Source organism: Microtus oregoni, unplaced genomic scaffold, assembly GCF_018167655.1.
Source record: "Microtus oregoni isolate MIOR12 unplaced genomic scaffold, Mior012 000081F_ref0000091, whole genome shotgun sequence".
NCBI classification, from domain to species: domain Eukaryota; kingdom Metazoa; phylum Chordata; class Mammalia; order Rodentia; family Cricetidae; genus Microtus; species Microtus oregoni.
In genome coordinates this window covers 5,438,326-5,462,197 of record NW_024544541.1, presented here as the reverse complement: position 1 = coordinate 5,462,197, position 23,872 = coordinate 5,438,326, and the positions used below count along the sequence as shown (strand labels likewise).

Genomic DNA, 23,872 nt, shown 5'->3' with positions numbered 1-23,872 from the left:
CAGGTTTTTAAAAAAACATCCATCGGGATACGTTGGATATTTTATACCCCATCTAGAGTCTCTTGAATAGGAATCAGGACATGTTGCCTTTGAGAATAAACACAGGAGCATTTCTGGCAGGCAGATGCTCTGGAAGCTTCTCCAGGCCTTTGACCTACCTGCACTTTGACCTCTCCCTAAGAGGTTTCGTCCCAAGTGGGCGCAGCGAGCATGGGTGAGTGGCACAGGTGTGGACCCACAGTGCCCGTATTCTATTTCCAGCTCGTATCTCTGACTCACGGAACGACCTTGCTGAGGTCACGGCTTTGTGTTTCTTGTAAGGGGGAGAAATAGTAGGGGTGGCAAAGCTTTCCTTTCCCTAAGGAACGAGAGTCCTGGAGCTGGGGGGCCTCCTGGTCCTCAGCCATGCCGTGCTGATATTAATTCAAAAACAAAAACAAAAACATCATTTAGATTCGGATCCCAGGGACTTTGGGAGACAGTCAAAGCAGGAAGCAAGGAGTTCCCGACAGGGAGATTTGTGGCCACTTTTCCATGCATGACTTCTGCAACATTTTCCAAGTCACGTTGCGTGCAAATAATTCCCCTCATGTCCTCGTGCTGTCTGCGCAAGGGTAGAGGAAGCATTTCTTCTTCATTTCAGGACACGGGAGCCACAGCTATGGAGAGGCCTTTCTCAGCTGTTTTGTTTCCGGAAACCCCCTTGCATTATCTCGCTATCAAGCCTGGCCTGTTTTGTGGGCATGTATTGGCTAAATACTGTACATGTATTAGGTAGAAAGTACTGTTTTTGTTGATCGAAGTCACCCGTGAGTGAGTGCTATGTTTATTTACCCTTGGTGTCCTTTTTCTAGATAAGAGCCCACTTCTCACCAGGCTAAATTTTAACAGAAAAGGTTTGGCAAGGTTTCAGAAAGACAAAGGAACCTGCCCTATAACTCTGTGGTCAGTGGTAGACCCAGGATCAGACGGGGGTGGGGGGTGGGGAGAGATGGCAGGAAGACACCTGTGCACACCTAGACCCTCATTTACAAGGGAGGGCAAAATGACTTCCCAGTCAACCAGGTGTCCTGAGACAAAAAAGCTCAGAGCTCCAACAGGAACCGCGGTATTGCTCAGCCCTGGTGAGAACAGTCGAAACAGACTCTGGTGCTGAAGGGGGCAGCATCTCTCTTTTCAGGGGGCTCTTGCAGACTAGCCGGTAGTGGCATGCGCTTACTCTGGCCGCCTGCTCGCATCTTCAACAGCACACCACCAGTGTGGCTAAAGGCACCTTCATCTACCCAGATCTTTCCCACCCCAAAAGAGGCAGAGCCCCCTGAACCAGGGGATTGTAAGGGCATTCTGGGACCTCCGGAGAGAGTGGGGATACAAGACTGTAGGTCTGGCTTGGTGGCATGGGTTTGTGCAGGGGGAGGAGCTACTGAGGGGATCCAATACTCAGCCCCTCCTGGGACTCAAGCAAGCATTATCCTCTTGGGCCCTTGGCTCCATCCCAAAGACTTGATTGCCTGATCCCTGGCTCAGAGGGACCAACTGGATTCCAAACTGGAAAAAGAGGTCATCCAACTCCCTTCCAAACTGGGAAAAATATATCCAGACTTAGCTCTGGTGCTTCGGAATAACTGGCTCCACCAATCCCCTGCAGAGCTAGGGCTGGGGCAGAGGCCATGGGGGGCATGTAGTGGACAGCTGTTCCCTGAGTTATTTTTGGGCCAGGGGCTGAGCTTTTCAGTCACAGAGCATTAGGATTAAAATAGCCACCTGCGGGGCAATTCCCTTGTAGCTCCGTGGGGGCTTTCCAAAGGAAAAGAGTCAAAGCCGGGGTGGGGAGGGTGACTTGAGGAATGGCAAGGTAGGAATTCTACCACGGTCTAAGACCAACCTCACCTTTGTGCAGCTCGAAGCCTTGGCATCTCTCTGTCCAGATCACTTTTCTCGGGTATCAAAATGATGGGGAACGGAAAGAGTTGGTAACTCCCGAACTCTGCTTCTGACCTTTCTCAGCTACCCTCCCCATTTCACAGATAGTTCCACAGGAGTTCAGGGGGCCTAGGAGGCTCTGGCCCCAGGTCATCCCCCTCCCAACTCCCTTCCAAACTGCCCTAATGCCTCTTGCTTGAGCCTTGCTCAGAGCCCCAGTAGATCCACCCTGGGAGGATAATCAGTTCCATCCTCAAGCTCAGGACCAGCATGGAAAACGCTGACTGGCCCGGGTCATCTTTCCAGTCACAGCAGAACTGGCAGCTACTCGCCAGGCTCACACCCTTCTCCAGAAGGAGGTGGGCCAAAGGCAGGTGGGTGGAAGGAAGGAAGCCCAGCCGTCCTGGAGCCTAGCCCGTACCTCAGATTCGCAACCCCAGACGGGGACTTGACAGCCTGAGGGTATTGTCCCGGACTTGGAGCTAGAGTGACAGGGGCCCCTTTGGCAGAGACTAGGGTGGCGCTGCGGGCGCATGCCCCAGACACGCCCTATGAAAATCGCTCCAGGGATCCGTCACCGAACTTAGTCTTGAACACCGCTGGCCAGGTCCGTGCGACAGGTTCTACTTCCCCGCCCGAGTGGGGGTCTCGCTGGGCTCCCTCCGTGATCACCACCTATGCCTTGGAATGTTCCAGAGGGTCAATTTCCTGTGCGGGTGAATTCGGCGCCCAGCGCCTCTCCTCTGCCTCCTCCCTCCCCGCTGCCCGGACACCCCAGGTCGCTCTGTCCCCGCCACACTCTCATCGCCCCCGCGCGCCCGGGAGCATTCTCCCCGCCCCGCGCCGCTGCCCTAGGGCTCCCGGCGCCCCGCAGCCAGTGCCCCGCTACGCCTGCTTCGCCCCACGAACCGAGTCCTCCGGAGCCCCCGGGGGCCATGAGTCTCTGCTCTGTCCCCTGCCGCCCCACCGGCGCCACTGCGGCGCTGGGGCTCGGTAGCCTCTTGATGCTGCTTGGGCCGGGACGCGCGTGCCCCACGGGCTGTGCCTGCACCGACCCCCACACCGTGGACTGCCGTGATCGCGGGCTGCCCAGCGTGCCCGATCCCTTCCCCCTGGACGTGCGCAAACTGCTTGTGGCCGGCAACCGAATCCAGCAGATCCCCGAGGACTTCTTTATCTTCCACGGAGACCTGGTCTATCTGGATTTCAGGAACAACTCCCTGCGCTCGCTGGAGGAGGGCACGTTCAGCGGCTCGGCGAAGCTGGCCTTCCTGGACCTGAGCTACAACAACCTCACTCAGCTGGGCGCCGGCGCCTTCCGCTCGGCGGGACGACTGGTCAAGCTGAGCCTGGCCAACAACCACCTGGCCGGTGTGCACGAGGCCGCCTTCGAGAGCCTGGAGTCGCTGCAGGTGCTGGAACTCAACGACAATAACCTGCGCAGCCTCAACGTGGCGGCTCTGGATGCACTGCCGGCGCTGCGCACTGTGCGCCTGGATGGGAATCCCTGGTTATGCGACTGTGACTTCGCCCACCTCTTCTCTTGGATTCAAGAGAACGCATCCAAACTGCCCAAAGGTGAGCCAGAGGGTGGCTGGAAGCCAGGGCTGGGTGGTGTAGGGAAGGAGATGGGAGAGTTCAGCATGCTCCGGATGTTCGTGACCTCGCTTTTGGGGACTCAGTAACAAGTGCCCTGAATGAGAATCGCTATAGGTGTAACTTCACAATATCAGAGGCCTGAACGTCTCCCGGATATGTTGACATAGAAAATGTCAAAGAACCCATCTGGAACTCTCCCAAGTGTCTACCTTTCTTCTTCACCTCCTACCCAGATTCAGGTTCCGCCTTTTCTTCATCATTGTGGTCCACATCCTCTTTGGGTCCTAGGACAGGTGGGTGTGAGCCACGTACGGGTCCCTCCTAATGGGAAAACCCCATGCTGTGTGGGACGCCATACCATTCCCAGAACCCAGAGATGGAGAGGAGCTGGTCAGTCCTGAACGTGGTCTAGCTGCATAGATTCTAACCTGGTCCTTTGGTCCCGGATCCCCTTGACTCTTCAGAGCATCTCTGGGAAAGAAAATTTCTGGCTAGGACAAAGGCAGCCTAGATGTGGAATTGTGGGACAGAAATCTTTTGGGTGGGTACCTCCCCTGCTTTCCTGCTGCCCCTCCTGCTTTCTCACTTACACCCAAATGGCTGATGGGAACACCAGGGCTCTAGGAACACAGCATGAAGGAGGTTAAGGCAGAGTTGAGATGTCAGGGACCCCAGCATTTGTCGGAGTGCACGCCAGGACTGATGGCAGGTGATAGCCATGCCTTGGGTAGAGTTCACCCTTCTACTCATGAGCCTGTGAGCACTGGCCCAAATTGACCTCTCAGTCCAGAACCAACCTCCGGAGAGCCTCTAAATTTTGGTGAAATTGTCTGCAGTCCTGAGCACACGTTACAAAAGGTGGCCTAGCTGTGAGCTTCCCTTTAGTCTTCGGACTAAAGTTGAGAACTCAGAAACACTGTTCCTTGGTGTATGGGACTCCCGTGTCTACTTGTCCACCCCACCGGGTCATAAGCACACACCCTGAGGCCCTGCGGTTACTCCTGTGATAAGAGGACACTTTATCTCCCTAATACCTCTCCTCTGTGAACAGTTCATAAAAGATCTAGCCTGCAAGCTGCAGAGTCCCCCAGGTTTGAGTGATGCCCTTCTCCTGCCTGGCTCCCTAGATCTGCCAGGATAGTCTGAATGACAGGAATGTCCTGTCAAAGCCTTCTCTGGGGAGAGGGTCACTTTTCTGTGGTTGTTCCCCTCTTGGTGGACAGCTTCTCAGTTATCTGAGTGTGTGTTTACTATGGGGCTCTCATTGTCTTCCAGTTGGGGGCAGGAGCTTGGGTTCTGTTTCCAGGGTTGCCTTGGGTAGCTGGGGCCTTGAGTGGGCTTTAAATGCTTCTGTGCTTTGGCTCCGTTGTCCCTTGACTACTTGGGTTGACCTCTGAGACCTCCACAGTGCCTTGGGTCAGAGTCTGAAGTTGTGGGTTTTGCTTTAAGGTCTTGGGGACCCTGGGGAGGTAAGTCACTTAAGGTTTTCCCTTCTTCATGTGTTGTCAAAACCAAAACACAGTAATGAGGGTGTAGCCCCAGAGCAAGGGGAGCTGTATCTCTTCCAACATCCATCATCCGTGGGAGAAAATGGGCAGCAGGTGGATACAGAAGGCTGGAAAGAATGGACAGGCATTGAAGACCGTGTAAGGGTTCTGGGGATAGGGCAGGGGGCAGAGAAAGACCAGTCTCATCCAGCCAGGAGAGGAGGGTGCCAGCTGGAAGACACCTCCTGGGCCCAGAGCCAAGGGCAGCTCCAGTCTCTCAGGGCAGCTGCCTACAGAATGTGGCCAGAACAGTGTCCCCAAAGTGAACCAGAAGCAAGGGGATGAGGGACCTGGCGAGTGCAAGACTCAAGCTCTGATCTGGACTCAGGTTTACGATTTTGGATGAGTCCCTGACCTCCCCCAGCCTCAGTTTCCCTGCTTCTGAAATCAAGATATGGACATTGTCCTCCTACCTGCTGGGAGGGCACAATGATACCCAGTGTGTTGTGGATGCTTAAGAGGGGTTAATATCCACTCCCTCCTTTATCATACTTCACAGCTCTTCAAACTTTAAATGGCACATGGTAATTGTGTACCTTAATGGGGCACATCATGTGATAATTTAATTCATGTACGTGATATATAGCTATCAAATAAGAGGAGCTTACCATTTCTATCCTATTAACCATTGATCATTTCTTTGCTCTGGCCTCGTGCAGACTCCTCCTGGTCTTAATTAAATATAAGTATGTTGATATGGGGACTAGACATGGCTCGGTTTATAAAGTGCTGCCACACAAGCCTGAGGACCTGAGCTCCTATCCCCGGGCCTACGTGTGAAAACCAGGCATGATAGTGTGTGTCTACGGTCGGACGGGCAGAGACAAATGGATGCCAGGAGCTCATTGAGCAGCCAATCAAGCTGTATCAGGAACCTCCAGGCTCAGTGGGAGATACTCTCAAAAAGGAAAAGAAAAAGATGGTGGAGGAGGCTAGAGAGATGGCTCAATGGTTAAGAGAACTTACTGCTCTTATATCTTCTAGAGGATCAGAGTTCAGGTCCCAGCACCCAGGCTGATTCCGCCTCCAGGAGATCCAACAACCTCTTCTTGTTGGTACTACGCTCATACTGCACGCATAGCCTCTCCATTGCAGACCTGTAGAAACATAATTAAAAATAGAAACAAAATTTTCGAAGGATACTTAAAAAGAGATGGAGAGCACTTGAGGAAAACACATGACCTCTGGCCTCCATCCATCTGCACACTTCACATGTACATGTGTGTACCTGGATACACATGTACACTACACATACACACACAATAAATAATAAGTAATTAAATAAGAAAAGCTGCCTGTACTGTTATGTGGTTTCCCTCTGGTCTCCACCCCCACCTCCTTCTCAGTCTACATTTATCATGAAGGCCAAGGTCAAATCTCCAAGGCCTAGGTGGGGCACTGACCTAGGTGGGGCACTGAAGTTTGTGTGTGTGTGTGTGTGTGTGTGTGTGTGTGTCACTGAGTGACACCCCCAATCTTTGTAACACACTTATCTCATCTGTAAATAATGATGAAGTACCCTGGTAGGCTCAGAACGGTAACTTTTTTTTTTGATTTTCGAGACAGGGTTTCTCCGTAGCTTTTGGTTCCTGTCCTGGAACTAGCTCTTGTAGACCAGGCTGGACTCGAACTCACAGAGATCCGCCTGCCTCCGCCTCCCGAGTGCTGGGATTAAAGGCGTGCGCCACCACCGCCCTGCTAGAACGGTGACTTTTTAAATGGTGGTGTTGTCTAGACTGCCTCACTGCAGCGGAGGCATGTGTGCAGAATGGCCACACTCACACGAAAACAAGGCTGGAAGATGCTTCCTCCTGACTCCCAGTTTCTTAGCCATCCTGACCACCAACTTTCTCCAATGAAAATCAGGCTGCACTAGGGTACAAGCGTCACGCCTTCTAAGAACAAACGTTGCCTCTTCCCAGAGAGGGAACCCCCAGACCTGAGCAGAGGGCGTCCTCTAGTATTGCTCCCTGTACCTCTGCCCCCTCCTCCAACAGGACCAGGGCCGAGTTTTCTCCTTGTGACCTTGACTGCCTCAGACTGTAGTAAAAATGTGTTGTCTGCCAGTGAACCTCCCCTGGTTGCCACACAGGGATGGGGAGTTTTCGAGCCTCAAAGCAAGTTCCCAGGAGAGGAGTGGGGAGGGGAGACAGGGACAGGCCAGGCTCTTTCACTGGGCCTAAGGTCAGAGAAGAACCTGCCCTGCTGAAGGGAGAGGGCAAGGGATGCCAGCAGCACCGTGGCCGGGTAACAGAAAGCAAAACAAACTAGCAAATGACAAGCCAAGCGGAAATTCTAGGATGCCCAATTAGTGTTGAATTTCAAATCAATGATAAATCACTTCTTAATATAACTATGTTATTCCTAAAGATATGAAGACCAAGTATGCTATACCTATTTAATGAAATATGACACATTTAGTATTTATATGGAATGTTATTTGTCCTTTATATGAAATCCAGACCTAATTGGGCATCCTATATTTGTGTTTTCATTTAATTTTATTTATTTAGTCAGGAGTGGTGACATATGTGTATTAAAGTGTGAATGTGGAGGTCAATGGACCACTTTTCAGAGTTTGCTGTCTCCTTCCACTGTGTGGGACACGGGGGTAAAACTCAGGTTATCAAGCACAGCGACACGTGCCTTTACGCACGAAGCCACCTTGCCATCTCCCGTGCTCCCTTTGATTTGCTTGTGTTTGCAGGAGGGTCTTGCTGTGCAGCCTAGGCTGGCCTGGAACTCATGATTCTCCTGCGTGAGCCCCTTGAGTTCTAGGATCCCCAGCATTCATCTCCATGCCCAGCTCTCTGGCATCCCGACCGTGCTGCCTACAGTTATAAACCTCTTTGTCGTTTCTAAGTCTCTTTTCACTTAACATCTGTGTCCGATGGACACCTCCCCAACAACTTTCCCACCAAGAAACAAAGCAGTTACCAGGATGGATTGTCCGGCATGGGGCTGAATAGTTAGTGACAAGCTGGCACTCTGGGGTACCCCACCGCATGCCCCATCCTGAGAGACATGGGAAAGGGACACTGTCTTTCCCCGTTCAGTCCCCAATTCCTGGGTGACACCAGGCTGCTTCTTCTGTCTAGTCCTAGATTCTGTACCTGTTCTGGTGGTTCCCCACGAGATACCTGGCTCACAGGTAGGGAGGGACAGTGGGAGGCGGGGGCACAGGTCTCATATTTCTTTAAATAGAAAGTACCCCAGACCAGGAAGCCAGAGAGACTTTGGAAATCACTTAGGTGGCCAGCCAGGGTAGTGAGGCCAGGAAACATCTGGTAATGACACCTTTGTCACAAATGTGACCTTGCGTCGGAGCTTCCTTCTCATAGGCCTGGCAAGTAGAGAGCCTAATCTGAGAGCGAGCCACCTGGGAACTTCCTGCGGATCCCTAGGTCCCCAGGCTTCTTGAATAAGTGCCAGGGGAGAAGGTCATGATCTGTTCTGTATGAGCCCCCTTTGAAAGGCTTCCCTATGCACAGAAGCCTAATAACTGCTTCGGGGAAGCCTTGGCTCCCTGGCTCTGTAGTTTGCAGCTGGGTGGCTGTCTTAAGTTACTATTGCTCTGTTGAAACACCATGGCCAGAAGCAATTTAGGGAGGAATGATCTGGTTTACATTTCCACATCCCTGCTTATCATCAAAGGAAGTCAGGGCAGGAACCTGAAGGCAGAAGCCAGTGCAGAGCCTGTCGAAGGTGCTGCTAACTGGCTTCTTCCCCAGGGCTTGCTCAGCCTGCTTTCTTATAGAACCAAGGACCAGCCCATGGATGGCACCCCCTGTAATGATTCCACATAATGCCCTTCAGGTTTACTGACAGTCTGACCTTTTTTTTTTTTTAAATTTTTCAGTGAATTTTTATTAGGCATTGCATCGTGATTCAGGGTCTCAGGGTAGGGACCATCATATACCCAGGCCCCCTCCCTTTACTGAATGAGGAGAGGACAGTGAACAGAAGAGAGGAGGGTGGAGCCAGGCCAGATCTTCCCAGAAAATGTGCCTTCTGCTCTGCCATCATCCCAAGCTGAGACCCACAGTACGGGGCAGAGGGACTTGTATACATGCTGGTACCACTCACATAAGGAGACATCACCCCCCCCCCCCCTCATGGGGAACTCTGTTAACCAATCACAGCTAATTGGGGCGTGGTGATCTGGACCCCAGGAAGAAAAACTGGGAGATCCAGGTGCTTGCTCTCTCTCTCTGTGGTGCCTGCTGGACAGGCCAATTGTAAGTCGGACCTCCCACTCTTATAATGTGAGTTTGCCCTCTTTAACCATTAAAGTATAACTGTTATTCTTGAGCTAGCCTGGTTATTTATCGTACCGACTTAATTCTCTACCCCCCCCCCCCCCCCCCCCCGCGGTCATTGCCTTCTCGCAGTGGTGGAAGTCCAGATAGTTCAGCCAGCAGTGCCTGGTCTGGTTCTGGTTTGGGAAGTGGCTGTCAAAGAGGACAGTTTCGTAGTTCTTGATTTTAGTCTTGATGTCCTCAGCCCTGGTGCTGACTCCTGAAGACTGCCTTGGAGCAGTGGTAGTTCAAGGTGACCCTTAGCCAAGGTGCCAACCCACAGTCTGCTCTTATGAAGGCATTGTCCTCTTCTTTTTCCTTTCTTTTACTAAGAATTTTTTAAATACAATCTTTTCTCATTTTACATAGCTATCCCTGTTCCCACTCCCTTTCCTCCTCCCTCTTCTCCACCTTCCCCCCTACCTCACCTCTCCATCCACTCCTCAGAAAGGGTAAGGCTTCCCATGGGGAGTCAACAAAGTCTGACACTTCCCTTCCAGGCAAGACCAAGCCCCTCCCCCCATTGCCTAGGCTGAGCAAAATATCCCTCCAAAAAGAGTGGGCTCCAAGATGCAGAGGCATTTTCTTAATTGAGGTTCCCTCCTCTCTGATGACTTTAGTGTGTGTCAAGTTGACATAAAAACTCTTCAGTATAGCGATGTGACCTAAATCGCTTACTGTCTCTAGGCCTAAGAAATTTCTTCTGCAATCAAGTGTATCAGTGTTAGACCTGGAGAGCCATTTCCAAATGAAAGTCTGTGGGTTAAAAAAAAAAAAAAAAAAAAAAAAAGGTGTAGGGGCTGGAAAGATGACTCAGTGGTTAAGAGCATTGCCTGCTCTTTCAAAGGTCCTGAGTTCAATTCCCAGCAACCACATGGTGGCTCACAACCATCTGTAGTGAGGCTTGGTGCCCTCTTCTGGACTGCAGAAAGAATACTGTATATATAATAAACAAACAAATAAATATTTTTAAAAAAAGGTGTGTATTCAAAAATGTTTCTTTTCCATTCTATTTATTTGTTTGTTTGTTTGTTTGTTTGGTTGGTTGGTTTTGCAACAAAGTCTCCCCATGTAACTCTGGCTAGCTTGGAACTTGCTGTGTAGACCAGGCTGGCCTTGAATTCGCAGAGATCCACATGTCTATGCCTCTTCGTATACCACTATGCCTGGCTATGCAAATATTTTCATGAGGTTGGGCACGCCCTATGTGGACGTGTGCACAGCAGCCTGAGATGCCATCACAGAAGGCCTGTTCATATGTGCTCCCTCGCCTTGGTCCTGGAGCCATGGTGGAAGGATGGCCGCTGGATTGAGAGATAGAAGCTGGCAGATGCAGGACTGTATGCCTGGGTTTGGAGGTGCACGGAGCAGGTGGCACAGTCTACATCAGGCCTGAGAGAGCAGATGTTGGGAAAGGAGCCAATGGATCTCATTACAGAGGCTGATTTAGCTAGGCCTCTTCTTGGACCTTCTCTTTCTAGCCATGGTCCTGTGTCCTCAAAGGTCACAACCCTCAGTACCAGACAGGGGGATGCTTGAGTCTAATTGTCATATGACCTTGACACTAGGAGAAGTAGGGTGTGGGCTGGGAGGAGGGTAGCTGTGGCAGAGCTAGGCAGAAGTGCCTTGACTCTGCCTAGCCCTGGTCTCCACCGGGAAAGCCTACTAGAGAGAACCCAGCAGAAAGGCCTGGAATGTCCTGGCTCTTGCTGGCTGGGAACTCCAGTGGGCACTTCTGTGGGCAGAATCCTTCCGTGAGAGGGTGCTATGGCAGACAGGGTGTTTAGTCAGCCCCTGTACCATATCACTTAACCCAGTTTGCTACCTGGCTCAACTCAGGACCAGTGGGGGAGCTCATCCTGAGCCCCAGAAACTCCTTCGATTTTCTGACGTCAAGCAGTCTCGCCTAGGGCAAGTGAATGGAGATTACTGTCACCCAGATGGAGAAAGAGCCAAAGCTTGCCTGAAAGTCACAGGATGCTTCCTCTTAGACAGCGCCAAGGTGACTCTTCTTCTAAAAATAAAATAAAAGCAGTTTTCTTCTCCTGATTATAAAAGTAATAAGCTTCACTTAGCAGCCAGGGGTGGGGGAGTGGATACACATTACATAACGAAGATAAAACTTAAAGACAACCCCCGCCCCCAAAGCAAACAAGCAAACAAGCAAACAAACAAAAATCCCCAGAGGTCTGAGAGATGGCTCAGCAGCTAAAGCTCTGGCTGCTCCTGCAGAGGACCTGAGTCTAGTTCCCAGCACCCACATGGTGGCTCACAAGCATCTGTGATTCCAGTAGCTCCAATGTCTTCTTCTGGCCCCCAAGTACATTACACACTCATGACTCACTTAGCATACGTGTAGGCAAAAACTCATACACATAAAATATAAGTTAAACAACCAATATATATATATATATATATATATATATATATATATATATATATATTTACATGGTTTCTCTGTATAACAGTCCTAGCTATCCTGGAACTCACTTTGCAGACCAGGCTGGCCTCGAACTCCCAGAGATCCAGCTGCCTCTGCCTCCTGAGTGTTGGGATTAAAGGTGTGTGCTACCACCACCAGGCTGAAATCCTTTTACTATCAAAGTTCTATGCTAATATTTTTTTTTTAAGATGGCATTATGGTGTACACCTTTAATCCCAGCCCAGCCTGGTCTACAAGAGCTAATTCTGGGACAGGCTCCAAAGCCACAGAGAAACCCTATCTCAGAAAAAAAAAAAAAAAGTGAAAGAAAACAGACCATTATGTTAAAAAACCAAAGCGACCAAACAAACAAAAAAGGAAATAAATTAGTCACAAAACAGTGAGTCCTGTGCTGGGTGTTTTTATGTCCATTTGACACAAGCTAGAGATATCTGAAAGGAGGGAGCCTCGGTTGAGGAAATGCCTCCATAAGATCAAGGGCCGGGCTCTAAGGCATTTTCTTATCAGTGGAACAAGGTGGGAGGGCCCTGGGCCCCGCCCATTGTGGGTGGGGCCATCTCTGGGCTGGTGGACCTGGGCACTATAAGAAAGGCTGAGCAAGCCACGGAGAGTGAGCCAGTAAGCAGCACCCCTCCATGGCTTCTGCATTGGCTCCTGCTTCCAGTTTCCTGCCCTGCTTGAGTTCCTGCCCACAGTGCTTTTGATGATGAACTGTTATACGGAACCGTGAATAAAATAAACCCTTTCCTCCCCTAGCTGCTTTTGGTCATGGTGTTTCATCACAGCAATAGGAACCCTAACTAAGACAAGTCCTATACAATTAGCTCCATATTTGTGGAGGAACAAGGTGGTGAAATTCACAGAAGAGGGAGGAGAATGGGGGTGGCCAGGGGCTGGGCAGTGGGCATTTCACGGGTACAGTTTCTGTTTGAGAGATATAGGAGCGCTGGCTACTCGATGCCAGGATGCTCCAGTGTGAGCCCTTGACCCGAAGTTGCCCTACATCCTTCTCGCCACGAAATCAGCTTATTATTTAATCAGACGGAGTGTCTGCCGGCCGAGACAGTAAGGATAATTGGGAACTGTCCCCCGTGCGATAGTGGATATTTAATGAAAGTGGCAGTAGAAAACAAAGTTAGCACTATGGGAAATTGGAGCCCGTGCTCCTTGGCACCCCAGAGCAAGAATGAGCCCCACAGAGCTCCTTGCAGGCCTCCTTAGGCAGCATTCCTCTGTGGCCCGGAATAACTCCAGCTGAGGCCACAGCACATACACCTTCTCCAGATGTTCAGGGTGACAGAGAATAGGTGTCTGGAAAGACACTAAACACTCTGGATCCAGGCCAGAGTCTGGGTGACTGCCCTATTTAGCTTTCTATTGCCGTGATAAATACTATGAAGCCAACTTGGGGAGAAGGTCAAAGGCAGGGGGAAATGAGAGCTGGAACTCATCTCACAGGCCACAGCCCATCGTTGAAGGAATTCAGAGTAGTAACCCAAGCATGCCAGGACTTGATGCAGAAACCACGGAGGAATACTACTTACTGGCTGGTTTCCAGGCCCACCAGTCCAGGGACAGTACTGAGCAGAGTGGCTGGGTCCTCTTTCACCAGTAGCAATCAAGAAAATGCCCCTACACACACGCCCACACGTGACCAGTCTGATGGAGCCAATTCTTTAACTGCACTGTCCGCCCTCAAGATTAGCCATCATCACAGTGACCTTAGGCAAGTTGTCTGATTTCCCTGGACCCTTCATCTATAATATAAGTGAGGGCAGGGGAAGGAGGGAAGTGCAGGCAACGAAAAAGGTATCTTCTCACACATCTGACCTTCCACTATTGTGATGCTTGAGAAGACACAGCTGCTGAAAGCCTGGCTGGAGATGTGGAAGGCCCCAAACTGCTGTTTCCCTATTTCCTGAGCATTTTATTTGTTGTTTGTTTGTTTTTGAGGTGTTTTGTTTTTTCCTTCCTTCCTTCCTTCCTTCCCTCCTTCCCTCCTTCCTCTCTCCCTTTCTCTTTCTTTCTTTCTTTCTTTCTTTCTTCCTTTCTTTCTTTCCTAAGTTCTATGAGGCAGGCAGGGTAAAGCGCAGGTGGGGTTTTTTCCAGCACAGGGTGTGCCCCCTTTAGCCTTGTCCCTAAGGCCTCTGACACTTCCAGAAGATGGACAAGAGCTGTGTCACACAGGTCAATACAGCATGCAGCTCAACTGGTGACCAGAGTAATACCAAATCTCTCGGTGACATTCTTTTCTACAACCTGTCAGGTTGATGATGCTGCATAGGTGAGTAGCCAGAGCTGGAGAGATGGCTCAGCTGGTAAGGACAATTGCTGCCGGGCCTGGTGACCTGAGTTTGCTATGTGGGAAATGGTGAAAGGAGAAACGGACTCCTGTTCTTGTCCTCTGACCTGCACAAGTGTGTTGTTTTAAGCACCCTCCACGCCAAACACAAAAATAAAGTGTAATGAAATTTTAATAGGAGAAAAAAAGAACAATCCTAGAATCATCTGAGAAGAGAAGAAGATCATGACTCCTCTACCATAAATAGCCTGCAGCCATTGAGTGTGTATTTTTGTGTCTCTCCATGTGATGTATGTGAGCGCGTGTTATACACTCGCAGTGCACGCACCCTTGCTAAAAAGTACATTCAGAGGCCAGAGTACATCTGATGTCATGCTCCACCTATTTCCTTTAGACAGGGTCTCTCACAGAGCCTAGGGCTAGCCTGGCAGCCAGCAAACCCTAGCCATTCGCCTGTCTCTGTCTCGTATAGCACTGATCTTACAGGTATGCATGTGGCTGTGCCTGCCTCAAAAAAATGTTGATGTTGGGATTACAGGTGCATGAACAGTTTCACCTACCTTTTGAAAAAAAAATATATATAGACCCTGGAAATTCGAACCCAGCTCGGTGTACTTGCATGGCAAGCTCATTTAACCATTCTCTAACTTCCAAAGTGTATTTTAGTCTATAGTCCCAAGATTCAGGAGGCTGAAGTCGGAGGATCTCTTGAGGCCAGGAGTTTGAAACCAGCCTGGGAGACAGTGAGACAAATGCCCAGAAGTGGCATGTTGTATTTGGTGAATGGAAAGACTTTCCCAATATGGTCACCAAACACGACGCTGAGGATATTTCTTCCAGACAGATCTGTGTGCGCTTACACCTAGAAGAGGACCTAGGAACAGCTAAACCATTGTGCAAATCGGATTTGTGAGTTCTTGCCTCTGCCTTCTGCTCATTTATTGCTGGCGTCTCAATGTGTATGTTGGTTTTGCCTAATAAGCGGAATCAGGAAAGCAGAAACCTATCTTTAACAACAGAAGTGCTTAGGAGAGCCTGTAGCCAATTGGATTGAGAAGCTCTCAGGAGGCCAGAGCTGGAGAAAGGCCCCCTGAGAGATCTCAGCCCAGCCTGGTCTTTGGCAAGGGGCCGGGCCAGGCTTGAGAGATTAATCTCAATCCACCATCTGCTGTGTCACTGTCTATTTCGAGGATGGCAGTTTGTCACCCTCGCCACTCAGGTATCAGCTGTGGGGAGAAGTCATCATTCAAGGGGGTGGAGCCTGGGGTGTGGGTGGGAGGAGGACCCCGGCCACTCGCAGGAGTACCACAGCTATCCCTAGAGAGAAGATAGGCGAGAACAAGATTGAGCTGCCTGGTGGGTGAATGAGCAGAGGAAGAGCCACTACAAGGCAGAGGTCAGGAGGTCACATAAGCTGCCCACTGGGAAGTCACCCCAGGAGAGGTGATCTGCACGGGCACCTTTCCTATGGCCCTCCCGCCTGCATGGGCCTCCGAGCTGGCAGTTTTGCAGGACATCTGGGCAGCCATAGATAATAAGGGGTTGTGAGGTAGTAGCTGTCAGAACAGGGGCTAACTCATCCTTGAATTCCATTTCCCATAACCCATCCCGGGACTAGTGAGCATAAGCAAGAGAAACCAGCCCTGACTGAGCAAAGGGAAGGTTATTATCGGAAGGATGCCAGCCGATCCTTAGCGCTGAAGAAGCGGGCTCAGGACAGGGATGCAGCTCAGCTGCCAGCGTGCTTGCATGGCATGCAGGAAGCCCTGGGTTCCACCGCTGGCACCGTAAACTGGATGTGGTGGACAAATGCCATGGAGGTAGAGGTAGGAGGATTGCCTGGGAAGCCAACGTTGGCTACGTAGTGAGACCCTGTCTCAAAAATAACCAAAACCTCAAACAAACCATAGTGAGGGGAAGATGGCTCTGGGGGTTTGGAGAGTCGAACCCCACTGGTAGGGGCAGCAGGAGGGGCGGCTGGACTAAGTGGGCTCCACTTTCTTTTGAACTATTGAGTTTAAGTGTTGTCCTGGCACAGAGACAATTATCCTTGTGGGAGAGAGGCCAAGAGATATCTGAAAGACAGCGACGCAGAGCAGAAGATCCCGGGAAGACAGGTTAGAGTAGGAAGCGACGAGCCAAGGACAGGCAGCCTCTCTCCTAGGGTCTTCAGAGGTAGCCCTGATTCTGACCTCCATAGCTGTGAGAGCATACCCGCTCCCTCTCTGTGTGTAGACAAGTTCTTATATCTTGCAGCTCAGGCTAGCCTCAGTCTTGACCTTTCCTGCCTCACCTCAGCCTCCAGAGTGTGGTGATTTCATGCATGTGTCATGATGCTCAGTGTTCACCTCTGCCCCAGAGTGAACCTTTTTTAATTTGTTATGCGTGTGGCCCTGGGAATTGAACACAGGCCTTGTGCGTGCCAGGCAATAAGAGTTCGGCTTCTAAGCTATACCCCCAGCCTTTTTTTTTTTATGTTGTTTTGAGACGTGATCTCTCCATGTAGCTCAGGCTAGCTTCTAACTTTTGATTCTCCTGCCTCAGTTTCCTAAGTACCCTGGGATTACAGGTGTGAGCCACCACAATCAACTGCAATTAGTCTGGGTGCCCCTGTTTGTGGGTAGTTACTGGGGCAGCTATGAGGAAATGATGCAGGTCCATGCCCTGTGGAATTGTCAGTTGGGGCGCAGGAGACACAGTTCCCCCATTGTCACTTTCAGATACTAGAAGAACTTCTCCCAGACTTTTAGGGGTCCCCAGTCAGGCAAAGTCAGGATTTTTGAGTCAACTCAGGAAAGAATTTAGGACTGGCCAGTTTATGAGGTTGATTTGGAGATTTTATTAAAGATATATTTTTTTTTAAGATTTATTTATTTATTATGTATACAACATTCTGCCTCGATGTATGCCCACACGCCAGAGGAGGGTGCCAGATACAGGTGGTTGTGAGCCACCATGTGGTTGACTGGGAATTGAACTCAGGACCTCTGGAGGAGCAGCCAGTGCTCTTAACCTCTGAGTCATCTCTCCAGCCCCCCAAAGATATTTTAATATAGGTTCAGGTGTGGGGGTTAGAAGAGAAGGCAGCTCAGAAGGACAGACAGACACACCTGAGAGCATGTGCTCAAAGAGTCACGGGGAGTCGGATATACCCACGTGTGGGCTCTCAGGGGAGAGTGGCTCGTCTAAAGTCTTGGTTAAGTGTCTGTCTTGGTTAAGTGTCTGTCAAGCTAGAGTCAGCTGGGGAAAAAAAAAATCTCATTAGGAAATGCCTCCAGTCACTGAGCAGGCAGAGGCAGGCAGAATTCTGTAAGTTCGAGGCCAGCCTGGTCTACAGAGCTAGTTCCAAGACAGGCTCCAAAGTTACAAAAAAACCCTGTCTCAAAAAACCAAAAAAGAAAAAAGAAAAGAAAGAAAGAAAGAGAAAATGCCTCTATCAGATTAGCCTGTGGGCATGACTTTAGGGTATTTTCTTGGCTGATGAATGTTTGGGGCCCAGTCTACTGTAGACAGTGCCAGCCCTAAACAGGTGGTCCTAGGCTGTATGAGAAAACAGGCCGAGGAAGCCATGGGAAGCAAGCCAGTAAGCAGCGCTCCTCCATGGCCTCTGCTTTCGTTCCTGCCTTTATGCTCCTGCCTTGAGTTCCTGTCCTGACTCCTCCCATGATGGACTATAACCTGGAAGCCAAATAAACCCTTTTCTCTACAAGATGTTCCGGGTTAGTGTTTCAGAAATCATACGAGGTGACGCTGGAGAGATGATTTAGAGGTTAAGAGTACTGACTGTCCTGGCAGAGGACCTGGGTCTAGTTCCCAGCACCCATGTGTTAGCTCACAACCACCCATCCATCGCTCCAGTTCCAGGAGATTTGATGCCCTCTTATGACCTCCAAAGGCATGGCATGGTGTACAGATATACATGCAGGAAAAACACATAAAATAAAAACAAATAAAAATCTAAAAGAAGAAATCAAAGACATTATTTATAATTACTATTTTCAAATGGTTGCAAAGACACTTAGATGAGGTACTTTTCTGATTATTTACTTGCTTCAGACAGGATTTCAAATAATCCTTAGTGTACAGCTGAGATTGCATTAAACTTCTAATCCTCATGACTTCGCTTCCCAAGTGCTGACAATGTAAACACACCTGGCTCCTGGGGACACTTTGAATTGCCCCCCTGGCTGGGGTGCTGCTGGCATCTCCTCTCCTATAAATAGGATGGGATGTTAGCCTGAAGTGCACACGGCTCAAGCCAAGGACAAGAGTCCCGTCCCGCATGTCAATAGTCCTGGGGTTGGGGGTTAGGATGCAGCTCAGTTGCTAGAGTCCTTGTCTAGCATGCAGCAAGTTCTGGGTTCAATCCTCAGTACCAGATAAACCAGGCATGGTGGGGCGTGCCTGTAATCTTAGCACTTCCTGAGGTGGAAGCAGGTGAATTGGAAGTTTAACGTCATTCTTGGCTGTTCAAGGCTCGTCTGGGCTACGTGAGACTGTCTCAAAAACAAAACCCAAGATGCCTGAAAGACAGTTCACTGGGTAAGAGAGTGTATTGCTCTTCCAAGGGGCCAGAGTTCAATTCCCAGCCCTCACATCAGACAATTCACAACTGTCTGTGACTCCAGCTCCAGGAGATCTGATCTCTCTCTCTCTCTCTCTCTCTCTCTCTCTCTCTCTCTCTCTCTCTCCACGCACACAGGAGCAGGCGCATGCACGCACACACACACCTCATGACTTTAAATCAATCAGTCCATCAGTCAGTCAGTCAATCAATCAATCCACCACAGCCCTAATTAACAGAGTGGTCCACACACCAAAAAGAAGACATGGTAATAGGTGGGGCACTTGCTGAGAAGAAAGGATCTGGAGGTGGTGGGGGAAGCGATGGGAAAGGATATGTGTGAAAACAACTAAATGTGTTCTATACATATATAAAACTATCAAACAAACAAGAGCAATCAAATCCAAGCAAAACAGTGCCAGGTTGAGAAACCGGTTTATGGCAGAATACTGTTAAAAAGGAAGGGGAACCCTGAAGTCACAGACCCCAACATCAGAGCCCTGCACCAGTCACGGGTACTTCAGCAGATGGCTCTAGGGACAGATCTTCACCCTCTTCTGCCTGGCTCTATCCATCCAGCCGACCGGTTTTGTCCAGCTCCTCTTGTTTGTCTGCCCTCTGTGAACTTGGGAAAGCCATTAAGTCAAGGTGTCTTATCACAGCTGAGCGCAGGCCCAGCCTCCAAGCCTGGTGGGTTAGGTGGTGTTTTCCCAAACAAGTCCTTTTCTTGCAGCCACAGAGAAATGTGAAATGACATTTTCTAAAACCGTTGCTTTGTAAAAATGCCAAGGCTAATCTCCAGGCACAAAGAGCTGTGTGGAGATCAGAACTGACTCGGGGAGCTGCAGCCCGGGAAGAATGGGCTCAGAGGTGCGTGCGTGATGGGTGTGTATGGCTGGGCCTCTGACTAGCTGAACTGTGACCTGCTGTGAGCTTGAGAGCTGCACGTCCTCTGGTTGTTAGAGCCCGTGCTCAGGCCTCAGGCAGGACTCTTTCTTCCTGGTTTTCAGGGTATCTTTGGCTAGTGAGTAGCTATCAAGAGGAGGCAGGCTGACTGATTTTTAGCCCTGAAAAATAGATGTCTGCAAGGGAGCCCTGCTATGGACATCTTAAAGCTTTCCTAATTTGGCCCAAATGCATTTCAAATGCTCAGAATAAGTAGGGAGAAGTTTTTTTTTTAAGTATGCTTAATTTTTAAATTTCAGGTGTGTGTGTGTGTGTGTGTGTGTGTGTGTGTGTGTATGTGTGTGTGTGCATGCGCACATGCGTGTGAAAAGGCCAGAAGTGGGCATCAGTTACCCTGGAGCTGGAATTATGGGACCTGGGAGTAATCTGACACACATGCTAGGAACCTAACTCTTCCTCCGGAAGAGTAGCAAGTACCCTTAACCACTGAGCTATCTCTTCAGCCCATGTTTTATTTTGCTTTGGTTTTCAGACGAGATTCCACGTGGCCAATGCTGGCGTAGCTGGTTTAGTGTTATAGGCATGCACCATGCCATACCGGAATAGAAAGTAAACCAAACCACTCTGCCTACTGAGCTACATCCCAGCCCTGAATTTTTAGCTTAAGAAACAGTCAAGGGCTTGGGATATAGCTCAAAGGTACTGTGCTTGCCCGGGATGAGCAAGGCCTGGCTTCTATCCTCAGCAGGAGAGAGAGAGAGAGAGAGAGAGAGAGAGAGAGAGAGAGAGAGAGAAAGGGAAGAAAAGGCAGAGAGGTAGGAAAGGAGGGAGGGTAAAAGAAAGAAAAGAGTAAAAAATTCCATTGTGAAGATGGACAAGGTGGCTCATTCCTATACTTCCAGCACTTGGGGACCTTAAATAATGAGTTCCAGATCAGTCTCAAGTACATAATGAACCTCTGTCTCAAAAGCTAGCTAACTAGGAGCTGGAGAGATGCCTCAGCAGTTCCAAGCACACACTGCTTACTCTCTCAGAGGACCTGAGTTCTGGTCCCAGCACCTGTGTCTAGCAGTTGTAGATGATCCAATGCCTCGGCCTCCAAGGGCATCACATGTAAACACACACACACACACACACACACACACACACACACACACACACACACCCTGTGAATTGAAGCAGTGGGGTAGACAGAATCATTGTATAGTATATGTGTATATAGGAATGGCAAGTCAATTCCATTAATTTATATAATTTATGTGTCAGCAATTATATTATACATGTGCCTTTAATCTCAGCATTTAGGAAGCAGAGGCAGGTGGATCTCTGTGAGACTGAAGACAACCTGGTCTACAAAGTGAGTTCTAGGCCATCAGGGGCTATGCAGTGAAACCTTGCCTAAAAAAGCAAAGCAAAGCAAACAAACAAACAACAAAGAGTTCTGGGTCATCTAAATCCTTGAGGCTCCCAAGCAGCTACATTGATTTAGGGAGAGGAGAGAGAATGCAGTATAGTTGCTAGGCAACTGTTCCCATGGAGGAATGAATGGGTGGGGTGGCTGTGGATGTGTAAAGGATGGGCCCAGACTGAGGGAGAGAGGAAGCTCAAATATTCTTTCTCCATTTTCTGTTCTGAGCTGGAGAAGAGGGGGTCACTGGTAAGAACCCCAAGGCTGGTTTGGGGCACTGGACAATGAGTGAGGTTGCTCTTTTCTGGACCCAAGAGGGCTAACTAACAAAGCTGGAAGGCAGCTGACTCTCAGACGATGTTGGGAAAGGGCTGAGGGTGAGCTCTGCCGCTTGGAAACACTGAAACAGAGAACGAGAGAGGCTTTCCCGAGAATGTGAAGACACCAAAAGTAAGCAAGGATTGATGGTCGCTCAGTTTCCTGTCAAAATGATGTCTCCCATTTTCTCCCCAGAAAAAGCACACCTTCCAAACCTATCCACAGATAAGAGGAAGTCTCCAGAGCTGAATGCCTGCGCTCTTGACCCTAGGTGTGAACCTGTGAAGTTAAGTTACCAAAGGAAGTGCTACGATGATGGAGGAGGGCCTTCTATCTATCTGTTGCTTTCATTGGTTAATTAATAAAGAAAACTGCTTGGCCTGATAGGTCAGAACATAGGTAGGCAGAGAAGACAGAACAGAATGGTGGGAGGAAGAAAGCAGAGACAGGCAGATGCCATAAAGCTCCAGCCTGAGATGGATGTGGGTTAAAATCTTGCCAGTTAGCCACGACCCAGCGGTGATACACAGATTATTAGATATGGGTTAAAGCAAGATGTGAGAGTTAGCCAAGAAGAGGCTAGATATAATGGGCCAGGCAGTGTTTAAACGAATACAGTTTCCGTGTAATTATTTCAGGTAAGGCTAGCCAGGCGGCTGAGAGCCGGGCAGGACGAAAAGCAGCCCGCTCCCCTTTTACTACACTATGAGATTTCCTGGGAGGTACTACAGTTGGGGGCTGCAGCCTAACCCTTCTCCCTCATTCTGTCTCTCCTCAGGCCTCGATGCCATCCAGTGCTCACTGCCCATGGAGGACCGGAGGGTGGCCCTGCGCGAGCTGTCAGAAGCCAGTTTTAGCGAGTGTAAGTTCAGCCTGTCCCTCACAGACCTATTCATCATCATCTTCTCGGGTGTGGCCGTGTCCATCGCCGCCATCATCTCCAGCTTCTTCCTGGCCACTGTGGTGCAGTGTTTCCAGAGGTGCACCCCTAACAAGGACACGGAGGATGAGGATGACGACGAGGATGACTGAGCCACCTCTTCCTGCCCTTTGCTTCCCCACACCCAAGCTAGTGGTACCTCTCCAAGGGAGACCGAGATGCTGAAGACAGAAGCATCGCATCACTCCAGGCAGTGAAAGGGTGGGTGCTTGCCTAGATGCACCTGCTGGGACAGCCGATCCCAGAGCATAGAATCAGCAGAGTAGAGATGCAGGAAGGATGGAGAGATTCATTCCTGAGCGAGCCCACCTCCCAGGCTGGGGCATTCATGTGTGTGAAGATAATCAAGTCAGGCTTCATGGCTTACAGCTTTACAACTTCCCCAAGCTGAAGTGAGAGCTTACAGCTTCTGACCTCAGAGGCGTTTGGACCATTCTTATTACGAGCTGCACTCTGGACCATGAATCATCTTCCTCCTAAAAGACAGCGGAGCTCTCGGTGGAGATTCAAGCTCAGCTCATTCTCCATGGGAGCAGGAATTCTTTTCCTCTATAAAAGGACCCGGCAGCTTTGGGAGGTTAGACCAAGAATAAGCAAACGTACGCACAATAGACAATGCCTGTGTCTCCCCTCCATTGCTGCGTTGACACCCAATACGTACAGCGTGATGACACAAGATGACTTGAGCCAGCAACACTGAGCTGGGCTAAGATACCAGAGGCAGAGGTTCACAAGAAGTGGCTGGGGGTGTTTTCGGGATCCACTCCTTCAGGGTGTTTTGAAGAGGACCCTTGGATATGACAGGGTCATGAGGATGGATTCATACTGAGTGCAGTTAGTGTCCTTATAACACAAACTCTGAAGACCTCCCTGCTCCTTCATTCATACTGAGTGCAGTCAGTGTCCTTATAACACAAACTCTGAAGACCTCCCTGCTCCTTCTTCCAGGTGAGGACCCGATGAGAGGACAGCCATCTGTGAACCAGGAAGTGGTCTCTCCCAGGAACTCAACCCTATTGGCACCCTGGCCTCCAACCTCTAGCCTCCAGAACTGTGAGAAATAAATGTTAGTTATTTATAGACCCTCGTGCCTGTGATTTTTTTTTTTGATAACAACAGCTCAAGGAGACTAAGACACCAGATTTAGATGAAATGTTAGCAAGAAATAAAAGCTTGAACTCTGTCAAAGGGTGTTTGTTGTCTGTTGGTAAATAGGTTGGGAAAATGTGTGTTGGTATCGCCTGGACTCCAATCATTATCCTAAGAGGTAACACCTTGCAGAGGACAGACAATCACTGTGTCAAGTTGTGATGGCCGCTTTGTTGTTTCCTTCTTTCTTCTGTAGTACTGTCAAGGTGTTTGTTCTCTTCCAGAGTCCCACCTTAGCCAATAGCTGAGTCATTTTCTGTGTTGGTATGGTCTTAGACCTGTCCGCTGAAGAAATTTTGGGGAACTCTCCCAGAAACCAGGAGGTCAATAAGCAGGTTGCCTTGGACCAACAAAGTGTTCCTTAAACAAAATAAAACAACAACAAAATAGATGTGAGGCCACACGCCTCTAATCTCAAGAGGCAGAAACAGGCAAAACTCCAAGTCTAAGGAAGTAGATAGGGCTCCGTGCACCC

The 23,872-nt window shown here is 49.7% G+C and overlaps 2 protein-coding genes across 2 annotated transcripts; one reads left to right on the top strand and one right to left on the bottom strand.

Annotated features, from left to right (window-relative positions):
• The first annotated feature begins 210 nt into the window (after positions 1 to 210).
• On the top strand, positions 211 to 23,383 carry LOC121441771 (leucine-rich repeat-containing protein 38-like). Its single transcript, XM_041643051.1, is given in 4 exon segments — positions 211 to 214; positions 2,433 to 2,572; positions 2,574 to 3,501; positions 22,087 to 23,383. Coding segments are annotated over 4 exon segments (1,326 nt in total). The 3' UTR covers positions 22,341 to 23,383.
• Positions 9,004 to 9,803, bottom strand: LOC121441749 (cytochrome c oxidase subunit 6B1-like). The gene is made up of 3 exons (XM_041643031.1): positions 9,796 to 9,803; positions 9,440 to 9,598; positions 9,004 to 9,178 (listed from the first exon to the last, which is right to left on the bottom strand). The coding sequence occupies exons 1-3, from the start codon at positions 9,801 to 9,803 to the stop codon at positions 9,004 to 9,006; spliced, it is 342 nt and encodes a 113-aa protein (XP_041498965.1).
• Positions 23,384 to 23,872: the final 489 nt, after the last annotated feature.